Raw genomic sequence first — 21,168 nt, 5'->3', positions numbered from 1 at the left:
TCTCTGTAATGTAAATCCCCACTAAAAAGGATTTTCAGAAATCCCACCTGAGCGAAGTAAAGGCGGGTTAGCTAGTGTACCTAATGTATTTGATACAATGTTCAGATAATTATTACATTATTACAGTATTATTTAATTTTATTTAGATACAAGTTAGCCCTTGACTGCAATCTGACCTGGTGGTAAGTGAAATCTTAAGGCATCGTACCGGACGGCTAAATCGTTTGGCGGCACGGCTTTGTTGGTAGGGTGGTAACTAGCTGCGGCCGAAGCCTCCCACCAGACACAGGTAGGTTAAATTAGAGGCAAACTAAAACTACGCTCGGCTGACAGCTCTATTTAAAATATATTTTCATTTCTGTTTTGGACTGAATAACATAACATTATAACATTTTCGTTGAAGTTTTGTATAATGAATATAAATGTAATAAAAAGAGGTTAATTTGATTTATCTGGTTTATGTATGTTATTATTTAATTAATAGTTTGAGTAGGAGGAGTTTTATACATCGAGGATGTATTAAAGTTATGGTCTACGTGAGTGCTACGCCGTAGACCAAAGTTACATATTTTTATTTCGCTATATGAAAAAATAGCCCCTTGTATGCCCCTTGTCGATTTTATCTTCGACTTTTATACAAATTCACCTCAATCCATTGCTCTGTCGTGACGCCGTAGCGATGGTCTACACGTGTGCTACGCCGTAGCCAAAAGTATTTTTATTTTTTCTATGACAAAATAGACTGCGTAAGTTCTACTACCCACTTATGATTCCCAAACTAACCTAGCCGGCAATAGAACCCGGTATTTCCTTCTCCCATGACTACGTAGTGCTTAGCATGAGCCAGGTTCGTCATAATAGATGTATATTTTTTCTTAAACTAGCAAGTAACAATCACAATCACATCTGATGAACTGATATTCACTCAGTATTGCCAAAAATGCATTGATGCAGTAAAAAAACCATTAATTCAACCAATCCTTGACGACCTCCCTGGCGCAGTAGTAAGCGATGTTGTCTTGTTAGTGGGAGGGTGGAGGCTATTCACCACCCTACCAGCAAAGCCGCACTGCGAAGCGATTTAGCGTTCCGGTACGATGCCGTGTAGAAACCAAAAGGGGTATGGTTTTATTAAAAACTGCCAGGTCAGCCCGCATCTATCTTAGATTGCATCATACCACCACTTACCACCAGGTGAGATAAAGTCAAGGGCTAACTTGTATCTGAATAAAAAATAATCACAACGATTGAGATCAATGTGATCAACACAAAATTTATGCTATGCGCCTTAGCTACCCCTGTACCGTGAAAGATAGATAGATTAACTCTACGGCACATGCTTAAACAGAAAACCAATATACAAGATATAAAGAGACTACAGAAGGGTGCAAAAGATGAATAAAACGAGATTTATGATTCACGCGAGAAGTGTTTATTCTTGAATTTATATTGTTACGTATGTGGTTTCCAGCCCTTCTTAGGATATTATGAAGCAGTGTGCTTAGTATGACATTTTACATACCACTCAACGTTGATGGAATTCGATATATCCAAATAAAATATCATCAAAGTAAAATGGACCTAAAAATCATTGGTTTAAATTCAAAACTTCAGTGTCTCTGATTTTAATTTCACAACGGTTTCGCTTAGAGCATTACCTAGGCCTATAGATATAGGTATAAACAAACTTGAGCATTAAAAGTAAAACAAGGGAAATAAGGTCCATTTACTTTAAGACTGGTGTTAGTAAGTGTTTTGACTATTGAATGCTATCAAGGTAGTTGGTGAGATGTACAATCTTATAGGTAGGTACTAAGGCCTCAGAGTGTGCCAAACTCCCAACGTTCCTTGCGCGACAATACAAACCAACTTGAAAGACACGCGGTTTCAATAAAACTGTCTATTTCGCTTCCTTTGCAGGTATAAAAATAAGACAAAACGAGTTTTATTACCACACTCCAAAATAAATTTGAAAGCACTCTGAAATTCAATAAAATGAAATGAAATACAATATGAATGCAAAAATGTGTGTATATACGTTTTTAGGGTTCCGTACCTCAAAAGGAAAAACAGAACCCTTATAGGATCACTTTGTTGTCTGTCTGTTTGTCTGTCTGTCTGTCTGTCCGTCTGTCTGTAAAGAAACCTACAGGGTACTTCCCGTTGACCTATTATCATGAAATTTGGCAGGTAAGTAGATCTTATAGCTGACATTTGGGGAAAAATCTGAAAACCGTGAATTTAAGGTTAGATCACACAAAAAATAATTAAATTGTGGTCATGAACTAATAATTAGTATTTTCAACTTTCGAAGTGAGTGACTATATCAAGTGGGGTATCATATGAAAGGTCTTCACCTGTTCATTCTAAAACAGATTTTTATTTATTTTTATGCATCATAGTTTTTGAATTATCGTGCAAAATGTCGAAAAAATACGACTGTAGTACGGAACCCTCATTGCGCGAGCCTGACCCGCACTTGGCCGGTTTTTTTATATGAGGTTTACACCACATATTCCAATGCCGATATTAAAGTACGCATTTTCATCATTCACCATAGGCACACGCTTGGCCACAATCACACCTGATGGAAAGTGATGATGTGGCCTAAGATGGGATGCGTTAACCTAGAAGGTATAAGGAAGGTTAGGTAAGGCCTATGCACACTTGTATTAAAGATACCCGCGTTGTAATTAGTAGGAAACACGGATCGCGGAACAGTATTCCAAACCTTAGCCATTTTATATAAGATACCTTTTTATTACAGCAAACTGAGTACAACCTCGCTAATGTTATCTATACAGTATTGTAACTCGGCCGTATGTTTGAAATAAATACCTACAGCAGCGCAGTACGTAAACATGCGATAGGGCTGCCCGCCTCCGGCATTTTAATTACATTTGCTTACTTTGTGTTTAAATATGAACTTGTCATTTGCCTACTTTGTGTTTAAATATGTACTTAAATATGTACTTGAACTTATTTTTAGTGAAAAAATCGCGCGGTTATTAAAAATACAAAACACCGCGTCCGTTCGTCACTGCGGCACAGTCGCGGCACTGGCTGCACCGCGAGCGCACCGCGAGATCGAGGCGCGTAGGTATAGCTCGCGTTTCGTCCGTTTGTATGAAGATGGAATACTGCATAGATAACATTACCGTGGTACAACAATCACTGCAACACACTTTTGTCGCAACTTTTTCAACTGCTTATCAATAAATGGCCCGCGAGAAAATTATCCCACTGATGTGCTTGGGCTACTAGTAAAATAGTACCTACTATAATATAAGAACAAGAATTTATTGTCACTAAATCAAAAATCACAACCTATATTAAAAAAATGCGAAAGTATGTTTGTTTGTTGGCTTGTTCTTCAATCACGCCAAAACGAAGCAATGCATGGATCGATGTGATTTTTGATGGATATAATTAAAGACCTGGAGATTGACTTTTATACCTACTGGAAAATTAAAAAATACTCACGGGATTTTTAAAAACTTGAATCCACGCGGGCGAAGTCTCTAACGTTTCAGCTAGTTTATATACTATGTGAAAAGAGAAATTGACTGACATATCAATGTGTGATTATTCAAATGATATAGATGTAGATTTTCTTTATTACGTAGTCCCCCATTAAGAAAGGAGTTTCAAAAAGTCCAACCGAGCCAAGTGGGGGCGGGTCCGCAGGCATACCATAAACACGCGAACGAATTCGTGACTAATAAGTAGTAGGTATTAACGACACAAAGAACTAACGCAGCACAGAAACCCTTACCTTCAGTAACTTTACAATAAAAGACCGGCATTACAAAGCAAAAGTGTTTTTCTTTGTATGTGAAACACAACAGGTAATTAATTAGAAAGCCCAGGCAAATAGGAAACCGAGGAAATAAAAGTATGGGAATGGATTAAGGCAGTTTTACATTTTTCTTTTTTTACATCACCATTGTTGTGCTCCGTTTTTCAACTTGAAATCACCTTTTATGCCCGCAATATTAAAGCGATTTCATATAACCCTATAGACCGTGACAGGTCGAGATAGCAATTGGGGATATGAGGCGGGGGGACGCCCCGCACACCCGCACGTCACCCGCGCTCGCCCGCACCGGGTTAGCGCGCAGGCTGTGCGGGTGTGCGGGACGTTCCCTCCCCGATTGCCATTTCAACCCATCGCGTACTATAGAAAGTGATAAAGGAAAAGCAATACATTTTTCAATCCAATCAATATCGCAAAATGACCTCCGGGCGATGTTCAGAATAAAGCTTACTAGATGATGGCCGGTACTTTATCCGCATGGAGTCAGATTTTTAAAAATCCTTTGGGGAACTCTCTCATTTTGAGGACAAAAAATAGTCTATATCCGTTTCCAGTGTACAATCTAACTTTATATCAAGTAGACGATGTCCGCAACTTCATTCATGTGACTTGTGAGATGTGACATGTGATTTTTAAAGTTCTGGGCTTATGTCAGTATACGGGTCTTTAACTATATTCATGCAAAAAATTACGTCAATCCCTTGCTCTGTTTCAGCGTGATTGAAGGACAAACCAACAATCCAAAGACCCTGGCCCAACTCGAGCCTTTTATGAGCAGCACACAGCGCTAGGGCTTGACAAACTCTAAACTTAAGTTCTGGTGTATACTTGTCATCGAAGCTGTGAATAGAGTTGTGACTCTGTCCACTACTCGCACTGGAAGTCCTTTCCCGTGCCGCCATGGACTCGAGCCGTTTATGGGCAGCCCACATGCCGAGAGGGCCTAACTGTAAACTTAAGTTAATCTGGGGTATACTTACATTGGGACTTCCATGTGACTTGTCATCGCCGAAGCTGTCAGTAGAGTTGTGACTCTGCCCACTACTCGCACTGGAAGTCCTTTCTCGTGCCGCTCTTGCCCAGGACTCGAGCCTTTTATGAGCAGCCCACACACCGGGAGGGCCTAACCCACTCATTTTTATTCTCTTCTCATTCTCCACAAAAAGTTCGCAAAGGTTGTAATCGTTCGTAGATTCAAAAGTCAGAATACACTAATTGGGTAGATAACGCATCACTTTAAAAATTCACCATAAAATAAATTGAACTTCTTTACCATTATTTAGTTAGGTCGTTATTAGTGTTTGCTAAGGTCAGATTTCGTTGTGCGATTTTCTGTCTGTAAAATAGATATTCTCTTCTTATTCTATCAGATGTTTTAAAAATATGTGTGTAAATAAAAAGGTTAATGGGCAACTAGAATTCTTTTACTTTATTTATTTTGTGCTAAAAACTTATAAGCTACAACATAAACGTTGAAAGGACATTCACAAGGACAACTTGTCTCCTAGAAATATATAATACGCGACAGGTCGAGGTGGGGATGCCTCGCTCACCCACACAGCCCCTGCGCTAGCCCGGTGCGGGATAGCGCGGGTAATGGTGTGCGGGGCGTCCGCCCAATCATACCACGGTTGCCTTCTCGACCTGTCGCACACTATTCCGAGGCAAGTTTTCTTGAATTTTATAATTCTGATTGAATTTGGAACAATGTTATTATTTAATATGTAGGTTTCAGATCTAGAACTTTTTTGAATTACAAACCCTCTTAAGCAAACCAAATCAGGGGAATTTGTTTGTCTGCAAAGGTTATTTATTGGTATCTACCTATAGTACGTTGGAACCGCCATATTGGTACTCAAAGAATACATAATATAGTACAATGTTTACGAGTAAAACGAACATAAAAGTTTAATACTCGTATTTTTGAATATGCACGGAAGGTAATATCCGGACTCCGGAGCCGTCGAAACGCTTTTTAAAATTCTTTCGTAATAGAAAAGTTTCCGCTTTCACACAGGCTACATAACATTATATTTTACTAGATGATGCCCGCGACTTAGTCCGCGTGGATTTAAGTTTTTAAAAATCCCGTGGGAACTCTTTGATTTTTCCGGATAAAAAGTAGCCTATGTCCTTCCCCGGGATGCAAGCTATCTCTGTACCAAATTTCATCATAATTGGTTGAACGAATGGGCCGTGAAAAGCTAGCAGACAGACATCAGACAGACACACTTTCGTATTTATAATATTAGTATATGGATATCGATATGGATAAGATTCGGATGATGCAAAAATCTAAGTAGGTACCTAATACAAAAATAATTAGCTTATCTATACTTAATTATGCACTTAAAAAGGTGGACTTTCTGAAAGTCTGAAGGTTTTTATTAAGTCGCGCTAAGTTATGTTACTTAGCGCGCGTTACTTTACTAAGAGTTTCGGTATTCTAAAATTAATATACTTAAATAATTAAACTAAAATTAGATAGATAATTTTTTTTATTGCTACACAACACATTACATACAAAAACAAAACAAATAGAAAAATAAAGTGTGCAAAGGCAGTCTTATCACTAAAAGTGAATCGTCCAGACCTTTGTATGAAAATCTATTTTTTTTTAAACTTTTATTCACAAAATCTATTGACATATAAACAAGCTTATTATCTATAATAATGAAGATAATAAGTAGGTGATTGGTGGACACAAACGTAATCCATAAATACTAATATTATAAATGCGGAAGTGTGTCGGTCTGTCTGTCTGTTACCTTTCTGTCACAATCCATCCGTTTAAACTTTAACTGATTTTGATGAAATTTTGTACAGAGATAGCTGGCATCCTAGAGACGGTTTGCGTTTTATCCCGGACAGTCAAAGAGTTCCCACGGAAGGAAGACTTAATTTAATTCTTTATTTACATCTACATGATTTGCATCCTTAGTTGGCACCCTTTATCCTTATGTAGACTTCTCTATGTGATCATAGCACGTAAACTAATATAGGAAATCCCTACAAGAGACCTACGCGTATGTCCACGTATGGACATCCAACGGTTGAAAAAAAGCTGATTCATTATAGTTAAAGTTTAAACTTCCTATTCTAATATTAGTATTGAAACTCTCACGACTCAAATAATTTAACTATTTGGTAGTTAGACACTCAGTCAAGTTGAGATGTTGTTCCAAATAACTAAAGAAGTTCTGTTAGGGTATTCATTTGAATTTGGGGTTTAATTAAAATTTCTATTTCGGTCTACGGTGAGTAGATACTCACATTGAATTTTCTATTACTAGTAGGAGTATTAGTAAGGTGAAGAAACTATGGAATATTTAGAGCGTCTGGCTGTCATTATAACTAACTCTTGAACACTATTGTATGGCTAAACTTGAATTAGCAAAACTTAAAGTATTTCCCCAGGGTCAGGTCTCGTTTCGAAATTGCAAACTATTTTGCATTGTTTTTAACTAGCTGTTGTCCTCGGCTGCGCTTTTCTATACAAACTCTGGAACTAGAGAATTTTAATCAAAGATCATCATGATCATCATCATCATCATCATCATCATGATCAACCCATCGCCAGCTCACTACAGAGTATGGGTCTCCTCTCAGAGTGAGAAGGGTTTTAGCCATGGCGCGCGGCCATGTGCGGATTGGTAGACTTAACACACCTTTGAGAACATTATGCAGAACTCTCAGGCATGCAGGTTTCCTCATGATGTTTTCCTTCACCTTTGAAGCAAGTGATATTTAATTACTCAAAACGCACATAGCTCCGAAAAGTTAGAGGTGCGTGCCCGGGATAGAACCCCCGACCTTCGATTAGAAGGCGGACGTCCTAACCACTAGGCTATCACACTCACTATTACTTAATACTTAATTATTATTATTTGTAAAATATTTACAATATTTGTTTTTCTTCAAACTGGATTTTAGAAAACTAACTCCACGCGGACGAATGTATTGCATCCAAACCATCGATGATCCAAACTAAGATTACGGAAGAAATATACTTTTCGATGTGACTAAGACTAGAAAACAAACAATCTGCTAACAAAGAAATAAATCTAAAAATATTAATATAACAATATTATACAATAATTTAAAATTGGATATTTGAACAAAATTGCACAGTCCCTCTCACAGAGAGAATTAATCACATATAATTTTTTCGATATATTCAATTAACTCATGCGGTTTTGGAAGCATAATTTAATTTTAAGTAAAACTAGATGATGCCCGCGACTTCGCCCGCGTGGATTTATGTTTTTTTAAAAATCTGGCGGGAATTTTCTGTTTTTCCGACATAAAAAGTTACCTAACTCAATTTTCGGGACGTAAGCTATATCTGTATTAAATCCATTCTACTATTATAAATGCGAAAGTGTGTCTATCAGCTGTCTGTCTGTTTGCTAGCTGTCCCTGGCATGTAAGCTAACTCTGACTATATATAACTGAATAACCATAGAAAAAAGGAATAAATAAATATAGAAAAAAAGTTGCACCAATATACTGTTTTCCGTGAATTCAACATAAAAATAATAAATGACTGACTTGAATTTGAAAAATTTTAGCTTAATAAATATTACTACGGACCCAACTTGGCGTTTTGGACGGACTCAAGTTTCCGGGATAAAATATATTGCTTGTAACGCTATCCTTGAGATATTTTACAAGTAACGGGCGTGTAGATGAAAATACTTTGCTTTGGAAGCGAGAAGATAACTGGATAATGGAAGTAGGTACAAGCAAAAATGCTGTTCGGCAACATTTTTAACATGATAATGGTGTTATTTATCCCATAGAATACACATAAATTATACCAATGTACTCTGTGGAATACACTAGAGTACTAGGTCCAGTTGCATGACAGTCAGCCAAAATTAGGTATCGTTAAACTTTGAACACCAGTAAAAAGCAAAATAGGTTGCACGTCAAATATTCATACCTCTTTATCCATAATTATACTGATATTATAAATGTGAAAGGGTATAATAGAATAATATTATTATATAATTAAAACTATATTTTTATATGCTTAAAAAAGCAATGCTAGTGCTGAATACTACTTGTAGATTAATATATTTCCGTAACATCTTCGTCAAAAATGCGATAGTCTATCTGTCTGCTAACTTCTCACGGCTTATTTAACCGGTTTTGACGAAATCTTGACGTATAGCGAAAGTTAGCATCCCGGGGCATAGGCTATTTTTTATCCCGGAAATTCAATAAGTTTCCCCGAGATATTTAAAAAATCTAAATTAACGTAGAAAAAATTGCGGGCATCATTTGTTTGGTACAGAAACAGCTTGCATCTTGGAGATGGACATAATATAGACTATTTTTCCCGGAAATTCAAAGAGTTTCCAATGGATTTTAATAACCTAGATCCACATGGACGAAGTCGTGGGCATCATCTAGTGTTTCCGTATGTTACAGGTATGGTCCAAAGTTAGCAAATTCTAATGTGTGCAATCCATTTCGCTTCTATTTGACGGTCAGAGTTTTAGCTGTACCTAACCGTAACGTAACTTTAACCAACTGTCATGCAACTGGACCTTGAATGTATAAAAGTTGTGCCATCCTTTTCACAATGTTCTCTGTGCAAATAGATAGCCTAGAACTGTGAACTTAAACGTGACCATGAAAAACATCTAAAAATTTATAAAAACACGTTGCGTGTGCTTGCAGACATAACGTGGGCGTCGAGTCACTGCGTGGGCGCCGGAATACTACGTAGCGTACGTAAGCGTGGGCGTTTGTTTACGTTGTAGCTTTTATTATTCTCCAATGATTTCAGGATAGAATGTGACTGCAAATTGAACATCAGTTTTGCCCTCCACTTTTAATATGGGTACCTTTAAGTCAAGAGTGAAGAGGCATCTTCTAGGCAAGCGCGTGCCATCTTAGGCTGCATCATTACTTGTCACTGGGTTGCGGGGACGGCCAAGTGCTGGTAAAATAAATCATCTTGGTCTATTAACACCTTCAAACTGAAGTCTTGTACTCATTGGCCTAACGCCTATGGCCAATGCACCCTACGAATGCGTACAGGGCCACTTGTCGTGTATTTTCCGCGAGTCATCAGTGAGCCAGCGCTGGCGGAACATTTTGGCTCATTAACGCATCTTACTGAAGTCTTGTACACATTGGCCCAACTTTCATGGCCAATACACTCAAGGAATGTATAGGTACAGGGTCACTTGGCGCATGTTCCTACTTTACGAGTGGTCAGCGGCCCAACGTGGGCAGGATTTTAGGAGTTTTCACCATTTCTTGATAGTGTCATTTACACATTGTGTCAACACTTTTCTCACTAGCCAATGTGTAGCTATCTACTGGAGCATAATAATGTATGTTGTGCGATCAACTTAAAACATTAACACGAAAATACACGAGTAACTTACTAAAACATTTACGAGAACAGCTCATAAGTATTAAGGTGAGATTAGAGAGGCTTTTTAAATCCTTAATGCCGTCAAGCCTTAAGAGCAAAGTAGGTATGCCGGAAAATTAGTACCTACTAGAATTTTAATTTTAACAGAAAAAGCTTGCTTGAAGTCTTTGAGTTACTATGGAAAATGTATTAGAGAGCCAGGCTTAAAAAAACCGGCCAAGTGCGAGTCAGACTCGCGCACCGAGGGTACACCGATTTCTCTTAAATTACTGGACCCATTTGGATGATATATTATACAAGTTACGCTCGCGACTTCGTCCGCGTGAACTACAGCATTTTCCTTAAGGGTTGAATTTTCAAAAATCCTTTCTTAGCGGATGCCTACGTCATATAGCTAGCTACCTGCAATCTGCATGCCAAATTTCAGCCCGATCAGTCCAGTAGTTTGATCTGGCTGTTGATAGATCAGTCAATCAGTAACCTTTTCTTTTTAAATGAAATTAAGATTTACTTAATAGACGAAATTCAGGCTTCAGAGTTTCATCAACTAGCTAAAATGATATGTTAAAATGATTTTTATGTTTATGACTTCAACTCTGTATGATTTCAATTACAGATGATTATAACTTCCTTTACTTTTGAAAACAGAAAACTAATAATACTTTTACCACACCAAATTGTTATTTAGGTACAATAATGTCAAAGGAATAGTCAAAAACTGATACACTTACTTATACACTTGGGTAACGAAGTTCCCGTGATATGAATTTTCTCCGAAAACCGGAGTTGCTCGATCGATTTCGACACCCATGCCGTGAATTTAGTGAAAATTGTCGGTCTCGATAACGTGTGAAAATGAATATTACTTGTACGAGCAAAACACTTACAAAAATTGCGTGTAAAATACAGTATTTTCTGTTTTAGTGTGTCAATATTTAACTATGTTCAAGTAAAACCTATTCGATAGACGAATTCTTGGACAGAGTACTAATCCAAACTTCACCTAATTAATTTTAGTAATCTTAACTTTTTCACCGTTCATCATATTTGATTATTTACTAGATCATGCCCACGACTATTCGTGTCGAATCAGGTTTTTTAAGAATCGTGTGGGAATTCGTCGATATTCCGGCGTTAAACGTACCGTGTGTCCAGTCCCCGGGGTACGAGCTATCTCTGTACCTTATGTCAAAATTGATTAAACGGGTTAGCCGTGAAAAAGTAGAGTAAAGACCTATTAGAATTACATTAATAGTAGGTATGTATATCAATGATCAACCCGTCCACTACTCCACGAAGGGTTTAGGCCATAGTCTGCCGCGCTGGCCCAGTGCGAATCGGCAGACGTCGCACACCTTTAATAACATTATGGAAAACTCTCATAAGCATGCAGGTTTCTTAGCGATGTTTTCCTTCCGTTAAATCAAGCGTTAATTAACTGCTTAAATTGCTATGTAGGTAGTTAGGTTCCTAAATGGATAACATTAATGGTATAACATTATGGTATGTCTATGGATCTGATTTATAGTCTGTTGTGTCCCATAGATAAACAAAGGCATCCAATTATTTCACCAATTCTATTGCTAGTTAAGCTAGTTTTTGTTATTTCATCGAGTTCGTCATTATATTATCAAACGATTCATAATATATTCCTTAGAAAGCGATAAGAAGAAGTCCACAAGAAACTCTGCAAAGTATCTCGGTATACCTACTTAATAAAATGGTGCGCAAAAATATAATAATGAATGATTAATCTCCTTATAATGAAGCAGCGTTTCGTGTCCCTTTGTAGTAAAAAAGAGGCTGCTTTAACCCCGGAATCGAGTAAACCGAGGCCAAATGATGAGCTAACTGTTGCTTCCCCGCTCCCGGGAAACATCATTTCTCTGGCTTGCGGATTTATTAAAAAGTTTTTTTATATAATTTATATAATTTGGTGACTGTTGTATACGTATGACCTACTTAATATAAAATATTGTATTGCTTGGAGTAGTTTACAAATTGATATAATAAAGCAGTCACTATCGAGCAGCTGGTCGTTTCACTACATGGTGACAGCGGTGGGATACGAACCCACGCCCTTTCGGACTGGTCTTAGAAGTGGTATTGAATTTAATGCCAACTTAGAGTGATTACCTGTTGCTTTTCAATATGCAGCTAAGAGCTTTTTATCACCTGATAAACTTTAAGATTTTGACAGAAATCCAGTACAAAAACTGTCAAAGATAGATAGTTTGGCGGCTTTACTCAGTAGAATTTGTTTTCCGATCCTGTGGTAGTGTCCCGACGCATCATCATAAGTGGCACATGTTGCATATATGAAATAAGCTTTTCATAATATATTCCTATCCTCTTTAGTACTATAGTACGATAGGTATACCTAGTAATAAAGTCCACTTTTAATCAAGCTATGTTATTAAAAATATGTAGAGCAAGAATGTCGTATCGATAACATGCTATAGGTACCTACGCATCACGCATAAATTCTAGTTCAATCTAACGTCCCAATAACAATTTCTTGTTCAGTTTTGACTCGATTTACGAGTACTTAACTTTGTTATTGTATGATTCGATCAAGCCAATTGTACGCATCAATTCTCAATAACATACATCGATACTAATCATTTAAAAGCTACACGCTACTACGCTAGTTCAACTAAGCTTTAACGCCCAAAACATCAATATATTAAAAGCTTAATTTAAGTACAGATTAGGAGGAGTAGCGAAGTGTTTAAGCGATTATGATTTGGGACAATAATAGGTAGTATACAAAACGTGTTGTGATTTTTACTAATGAGTGTTAATTAGTCTGTTAAACTGAAAGCTTAGATTAACACTGGTTTAATTTAACTAAGAAGTAATTATATAAAGGGTACACTAGAGGTATAATTGAATACACACGTATAGGGTAGGTATGTGCTATGGGCGGGCGGCGCGCGACCCGTTCCGCGACTCGCGCAAACTGCCGCCGCCCGGACCAGTGTTGCCTTGGTACGGAGTCTAGGGTTAGAAATATAAAAAGTCGGATCTTTTTCCGAGAGTTGGAAGTGCGTTTCAAAAATTTAAATAATTCTTATAACTTGCTTTATCGGTGAAGAAAAACATCGTAAGGAAACTAAGAATTTTCCATAATATTCTCAAAGGTGTGTTGAAGTCTGCCAGCGTGGTGCACTATGGCCTTCTCATTCTGAAACCAGTTCTCAGTAGTGGGCCGGCGATGGGTTGATCATGATTATGGTTCAGTAACAATTTGCAAAAGGTTTACTATTTTGCCTTTGAATCGGCATATGTTTCGCGGCTGGTATCCCCAAGGGCGGCGGCGCATTTCGGCCGCGTCACTTTCTCTGTACGCAACAGGTACGGAAGGTCATGCAGGGAGTCTTGGGGAACAAGCCTCGTATTATTACTCCATTCAATATCCTACGAAGAATTTTCTCTTTAAGGGATCATCATCATCATCATCATCAACCAATAGACGTCCACTGCTGGACATAGGTCTCTTGTAGGGACTTCCACACGCCACGGTCTTGCACCGCCTGGATCCAGCGGCTACTTGCGAATCGTCTGATGTCGTCCGTCCACCTAGCTAGTGGGGGTCTTCCAACCCTGCGTCTTCCGGTGCGATATTCCTTAAGGGATAGGTGTACAATTAAATACTGGTCAAGTGGCTCTCCAACGTCTCCAAGGGTACGATTCTGTAGCCATTGTAATATTATATTATACTAGCAACCCGTCCCGGTTTCCCACGAGTGCAATGTAGATACTAATGGGGTGTCAATGGGGTTATTTATTTTGTAATATTTCAAAAGAATAAGACAGCATTTTCGGTGCAAGATCTAAGTCTTTCGGCTATCTAGAGCAATAATATCATCATATTTTAATAAATTAAGAGAATATAAAACTGTACGCAGGTATGAACCTTTTTCTATCTATTGATGAAAACGGTATTAAAATCGGTTGCGTACCTAGTTTAAAAGATCTACCTAAGAATACAAAGAGACAGACGTTGATTTTCCGGGATAAAAAGTAGCCTATGTCCTTTCCCGGGTTGCAAGCTATCTTTATATCAAATTTCACCAAAATCGGTTGAACGGTTGGACCGTGAAAGGCTAGCAGACAGACAGGATACTTTCGCATTTATAATATTAGTATGACGTTTTTGTATGGATTAAGGACAAGCCGTCAGTATTCGGACGCTTTTCATCAGAAATCCAATACCCATGACGTACGCTATTCCATACATCGTTGATATTCGGGGAATGGCCTGGTTTTGAGGGCGCAAGTTATACACGAAACCGTATTAATTAACGCGTAGCTGACCAATCTACCAATGTGAGGGCCGTAAAGTTCAGCGAAACTTATGCTATGTTATTTTGTTGTATTCTGTGGAGGTACTAGGGTCATGGAAGCTTTTGGCTAGAAGGAAAGAATTGAATTTGAAAGGAAAGAAATGATTTGAATTTGACTCGATTCCTAAGTAGGTGAATTTAGAAATTCATAATTTCTAAATTGGATGAGCAATCATTTGGTGTAAGGCTGCAGCCATAGCCAGTTACTATCCCATCGGCAGAACGAATACACGATTTAGCATTTTTCTTTGTTATAAGTTTTTTATTGCACATGCAAATACTTGTATAATGTAGACAAATATAATGTAGGTAAATATGGATCCGAGACATGGTCGCTAACTATGGGCCTCATTAGAAAGCTCAGAGTCAGCGGGCGGTGGAGAGAGCTATGCTTGGAGTTTCTCTGCGTGATCAAATCAGAAATGAGGAGATCCGTAGGAGAACTAGAGTAACCGACATAGCTCAACGGGTTGCGATGCTAAAGTGGCAATGGGCAGGGCACATAGTTCCTAAAACCGATAGACGTTAGGGTCTCAAGGTGCTGGAATGGCGACCTCGCACCGGAAGACGCAGCGTTGGAAGACCCCCCCCCCACTAGGTGGACCGACGACATCAGACGAGTCGCAGGGAGTCGCTGGATTCAGGCGGCGTAGTTTACGGCGATTACTGATATGATACCACAAGAAAAACGCGAAAAATAATTAAAAAAATATCCTATACCTATATTTTGTAAAAGTTCACGATATATCACTACCCATATTATAAATGCGAAAGGCCGGCAACGCATCGGCGGCTCCTCTGGTGCTGCAAATGTTCATGGGCGGCGGTAATCACTTAACATCAGGTGACCCGCCTGCTCGTTTGCTCGCTATATCTATTAAAAAAAAAAAAAAAAAAAAAAAAAAAAGTGTGTTTGTTTGTTGGTTTATTGGTTTGTTGATTTGTCCTTCAGGCACGTCCGTGCCTCGCACGGAGCAACAGGTAGTCGAGATTTTATGCATGGGTTGGGTATAGTAAGACCTGGAGAGTGACATAGGATACTTTTTATCCCGTAAAATCAAACAGTTCCCATGGGATTTTCAAAAACCTTAATCCACGTGAACGAAGTCGCGGGCATCAGGTAGTTGCAAATAAAACATCTGACTGACGCTAGAGGTCAACGAACGTTGCGTAGGTAGGCCATTACGAGTCAATGCCACGTCGTAGGAGGGACATTGACTCCAGTTTTGAACGCTGTACATGGCGGGTTTGAAAAATACTAAATCACTAAAACTACAAAATGAGGCAAAAGTGATTGGTATTGGATTGTGTTTAGATAGTATAACAATAACGCAAAGTTTTTGCTAGCCTTTTGTCTTTTACCGCCTGGAGAGATCACAATCATAGAAATTTTTTAATCGGAAAAAAGGTAAGACCAAGCCACATTGAATCAGGCTGGGTGAATTTATAACTTCTAAATTGGTTAAATTCTGGTATATCCACCATAGGAGGGTGTTTCCGTCGTGGCTAATTAAAGCTCTACCGGCAAAGACATAGATACCTACCTACCTCCAAACGCTTAGCATTGCTAAATCGCGTGGAAACCTCAAATCAAATGGTTTCCATTAAAATAAATGTGTTTGTAAACATTCGACGTTGTAGACTTGAACTCTTTACATGCGTTAAATACAATGAAATGTATTCGTAACGTGCCTTTGTTTATCGAAGCTTCTAGAGTGTTAGGCGAGAGGGCGCTTTCGATCCGTATACGCTCCTCAAATATTGGCGAAATCAATCAAACAAGCCGATGTACTTACTATTTTCTTAAATAACACGATTTCTACTCGGATTACATGAATTGACCAAAGTTGAGTAAGTATAATAATAATAATTGTTGTATAGAAGCAGGCGTTACTTTGCGGAAATCCATGATATACAATGAACCAAAAGCTTAATTTGCTATAATCCGCTCAAACAGGTCAAATCTGTATGGCACAACATGCAGCATGCGACATGCACCGCCCGCCCTCCCACTGCTAATCATGCAGGGAAAACCAGCCACAAAGTAAGCAATACGCACCATCACCACGCAATAATAACAATAATGTCTTCCCGACCGAATTTCAGCCATGGCGGTCAATCTCTTTAATCAACATTAAGACTTTTTTGAAGCATCATATCATCGGATCTTATAACCAAGAGAGGTTGTCCGAAAACAGGGAGTTTGTTTGTTCTTGGGGTACCTTTTGTGTATTCGCTTTGCAGGTATGACGAACTGTAGGTGTACTGCTCAAATATTGATAGCCCGGTCAGTAGACGTGTCACCGAATTAGGTCACTCTTCGAATTTCAATGGACGATACATTTGCGTCACGATATGGTACGAGTATTTATTAGTAACTAGCTTATGCTCGCGACTTCGTCCGCGTGGACTACACAAATTTCAAACCACTATTCCCCCCCTTAGGGGTTGAATTTTCAAAAATCCTTTCTTAGCGGATGCCTACGTCATAATAGCTATCAGCATGCAAAATTTCAGCCCGATCCATCCAGTAGTTTGAGCTGTGCGTTGATAGATCAGTCAGTCAGTCAGTCAGTCAGTCAGTCACCTTTTCCTTTTATATATTTAGACTAGATGATGCCCACGACTTAATTCGCGTGAATTTATGATTTTTATAATCCAGTGGGAAATCTTTGTTTTTCCGGGATTAAAAGTAGCCTAGATGTACGACCCCGGGATGTAAGCTGACTCTGTACCCAATTTCATTAAAATCGGCTAAACTGTAGATACGTTCAGTATTTATCATGATCTGTATCACAATTTGGATGGAGAGAAAAAATTAAGATTAGCTCACAATAATCGATTTTATGATTTTCAAATGTGATCTGAAACGAAGCCTTACTTTCGAAGGTGTTTTTACTGACATACTATACCTATTAATTCTTATCAAAATAAAATAGTTGATCATCTGAAATATTCAATTAAGACCAAAATTGGCCTTTACATCATTTTATTCAGAATAATATCTTAGGAGATATCACATTTTTTTTTAAATATCGTAAAATTAAAGCAGACAGATATACATACTGTCGCATTTATAATATTAGTATGGCAGTATGGATTATTAATCTGCACCCCTCACTGACACCACATTATCTACATTGCACCCATGCAAAGCTGGGGCGGGTCGCTAGTATATAATAAAATGGCTTGTTTTATGCCTTGTTGTTCAATCTACTACTGTACTTTGTGTGTGTTGTGTGGTATTGCAGTTTTATGAAAATTATTTTTCTTTCAATGAGCATTTTTGTCTTTGAGTGTAACACACTATAACATCATATTTACCTGTAGCCGTCCTTGCGCACACCGCGTCCGATAGAATTCTGGCCCACTGGATCATTTTGTCGGCCAAAACGGATTCGGATGAATCCGTAAACCGTTCCGAACGACTGTGTATACGTATCTGTCGCGACTGGTCGACCGCGGTTTGCGGACACGTACGACAATTTTAAATCAAAAACAGTAGGTATTATACTTAAAAATTTTATTTTATTATCAAAGTAATGTATAGCTTACCTACTCGTACATAATAAGCAGAAGAGATTATGCGGGGCGTTTTATCTTTACGATCCATAACGAATCCATAAAAATTGAAAGCGTATATAAAACTGTTTATGGTTACACCAAACGACGATGAAAAACGTAAGGGTGCAAATTTTCTGATGTTTTCAAAATAATCGAATTTTTTGACCTCGGAAATACTTTAGGAGTACGACCATACTATTGTGTTGAAGTGTGTTGCAATCTGGTAAGAAAATCAACCATCAGAGCGCGTCTCAAGCGAAACGCTCCGGCAACATAGCAGCCATATCTCGCGTTACAACTACAAGTACCTACAACACATCAGATCCACAACACACTAGAGTGATCTGTTTACACCTTTAGGCGGTGTGTGGCAATAGGAGGATCACTCCACAAATATACATATTTAAATAAATAGCGACTCTTGATACGATACAATAAAGTGCAGTTTAGCTCACCCAACGCTACTAAACGTCTGTTTTTCTATCATGTAAAATCTGCGCCAAGCAATATGCCGTATTTCATTGGTGTATCTACATTTGGTTTTAGTCGGTGTTAGATTGCGCTTTACTGTGCTAACGAATTTTGCCGATGCGACTTATAATAGCGGTGCAGTAGGAAAATGGTCCCTTACACACGGTACCCTACATCCAATACTAATGTTATAAATGCGAAAGTGTGTCTGTCTGCTAGCTTTTCACGGCCCAACAGTTGAACTGATTTTGATGAAATTTGGTACAGAGTTAGCTTACATCCCGGGGAAAAACATAGAGAACATACTTTTTATTCCAGAAAATAAGAGTTTCCACGGGATTAAAAAAAACATAAATCCACCCAGACGAAGTCGCGGGTATCTAGTTCAATATAAGTGTAACTATATATCGAAGGATAAAGTAATTGAATAAGTTCATACAAGTTGTGTAATTAAAGGGCGCCGACGTGGAACTTCCATTAAGGAGCTGTGTATACAGCAGGCCTCACACGGCCTTTACTGACCAATCAATAGTTTTAGAACAAAGAAGTGCCTATTTGGAAAATAGAAAAGGCATAAGTGTTCGCATTAAGAAAGTAGATTACCGATACAGAATCGTTAAGCGTTTCAATCGTGTAGAAAAGAAAAAGGCACCATTTAAACAACATCACATCACTAATTTACTAGTTAGACAAAACTAAGGGCTCTAAAGTGTACTTATAAATATTACAAACACAACGTAATCTTCTTAAATATATAAAATGCAAAGGTGACTGACTGACTGACTGACTTATTGTACCAAATTTCATCAAAATCGGTTGAACGGATGGGCCGTGAAAAGCTACAGACGCACTTTCGCATTTATAATATCAGTATGGATGGATATGGATTTAATATTTTAACTGTTTAAAAGTTACTGATTTTCGAACATTAAAACTACATGATTCAAAAATAATGTGGAGTGATCAAACTGCTCCTGATATCTAGGTCTATAAAAATTGCGTGGTAAAATCACGCAGAGCGGGCTTGGGCATAGTGATAATGAACAGAAGCGTGACATGGAGGAAGGATTCAGGGCCATACTCGGACTTCGAAAGTCAGTCACCCATCCAGTTGCCGAATCGGGTCAGCATAGCTTGACCAGCAAAATCAAATGATATCTATGAATTGTCGAAACTAGGTCAAACTACTCTCAACTAACATGCCACTAATAAAATCATGGCGGCATCGCAGCTTATTCTCTGGACAATCTCGTAACGTCAGACGAAGTAATTTATTTTTTTACCCACAAAAATGGCTTCCTAAACACATTCCCTCGAGGGAAATGTAATAAAAGTTACGTGTGACATGTAATATTACGTTCGTGACAATAATCTAACTTTGATAAAACCTCTCGCCAAATGCCGGAGGTTGAAGCAGTATCTTCCTGAAATATGAATTCAGAATTTATTAATTATATTCTTACTCGACTAGACGATGCCCGTGATTTCGTCCGCGTGGGTTTAGGTTTTTAAAATCCCGGGATTTTAAAAACCTAAATCCACGCGAACGATGTCGCGGTCATCAGCTAGTTTATAATTGCTATATGAGTAGTACGTGTATGTATGTCCTTTTAAAGAAAGTACATCGAAGCTTATCAACACGTTTAATGCTTTTACGTCGTTGAAGCAAGTTAGTGGTCGGGCGCCAGACGCGCAAGTGGCTTATTACGATAAACTCCCAGCATCGAGAAACTTTTAAAATTCAGTGCCTTTCTTAAAATGACTTAAGTTTTATAGCCACAGTTTTTACGATATTGGAGTAAAACGGGAAACGAGATGGTTTTGCGGGGATAACAGAAGTGATCTACTTAATATATTCTGCTGTTTTTAATTTAATTACCTAATTGTATTGTAAGATTTATGAGCAATGCTTTTGAGCATTTTACCTATGATCTTTCGTACGAACTATTTTTATTTGATAAGTTGCTAAAAATCAGCGATCCGTGCGCTGGCCAGCCAGCTACCGCGAAAAATTTCTACGTTAGTACATAAATAATAATTCAATGGATACTGTTTGGGCTTGCGTCTATAATATAATCAATTAAGGACATTTTGAGAAAACACCGTTGAAAACTTGCTGAAAATAACAGACGAATTATAAAGTCATAGGTATAAGTCCCGCAAATTGCTAATGCGCGTGGCCGCCATTTTAGTGACGTCATCACTAGACTTTTCACTAGAAGTTTCGAGCTGATGGTAGGTATATTTTTTACTTAAATATACGTTAAATGACGTCAAAATGACGTCATTTCGATGTTAATGAGACATGGTTCCAGCGCAGTAGCAATTAGCGGGACTTATATAAGCCTAATTCGAGTAGGTATACAAATAAATCTTATGTTAGACAGGTAAGCGAGTCACAGTCAATTTGCTACTAAATCACATATAAAACAAAAACGTAGTACCTCCAAATGAAATACAAACAACATAAAAAATAAATCTTGGGGTACAATACTAAAGGGCAATTTCCAGTGTACGCTAATAAAGAATAGGAACTTTGATAGTCAATACGTTGTTCACACAAAAATTCAATG

General features: G+C 38.1%; 1 protein-coding gene across 6 annotated transcripts in view; it reads right to left on the bottom strand.

Annotated features, from left to right (window-relative positions):
• The window catches only part of LOC117983094 (synaptotagmin-5-like), a 65,545-nt gene that overhangs the window by 17,543 nt on the left and 26,834 nt on the right, over positions 1–21,168 (bottom strand). The window contains exons 1-2 of one of the 6 annotated variants that reach the window (XM_069499286.1): positions 13,113–13,162; positions 4,798–5,153 (exon numbers count right to left, since the gene is read on the bottom strand). The exons of 2 other annotated variants lie outside the window; for them this stretch is intronic. In XM_069499286.1, coding sequence (XP_069355387.1) covers positions 4,798–4,953 — 156 coding nt within the window. In that variant the 5' untranslated portion in view covers positions 4,954–5,153; positions 13,113–13,162. 3 more of the 6 variants (XM_069499288.1, XM_069499289.1, XM_069499287.1) reach the window with 3 other exon arrangements.

The sequence above is a fragment of the Maniola hyperantus genome, chromosome 6 (assembly GCF_902806685.2).
Source record: "Maniola hyperantus chromosome 6, iAphHyp1.2, whole genome shotgun sequence".
Classification (NCBI taxonomy): Eukaryota; Metazoa; Arthropoda; class Insecta; order Lepidoptera; family Nymphalidae; genus Maniola; species Maniola hyperantus.
The sequence above is the reverse complement of the archived record's forward strand: the minus strand, read 5'-3'. Positions and strand labels throughout refer to the sequence as shown.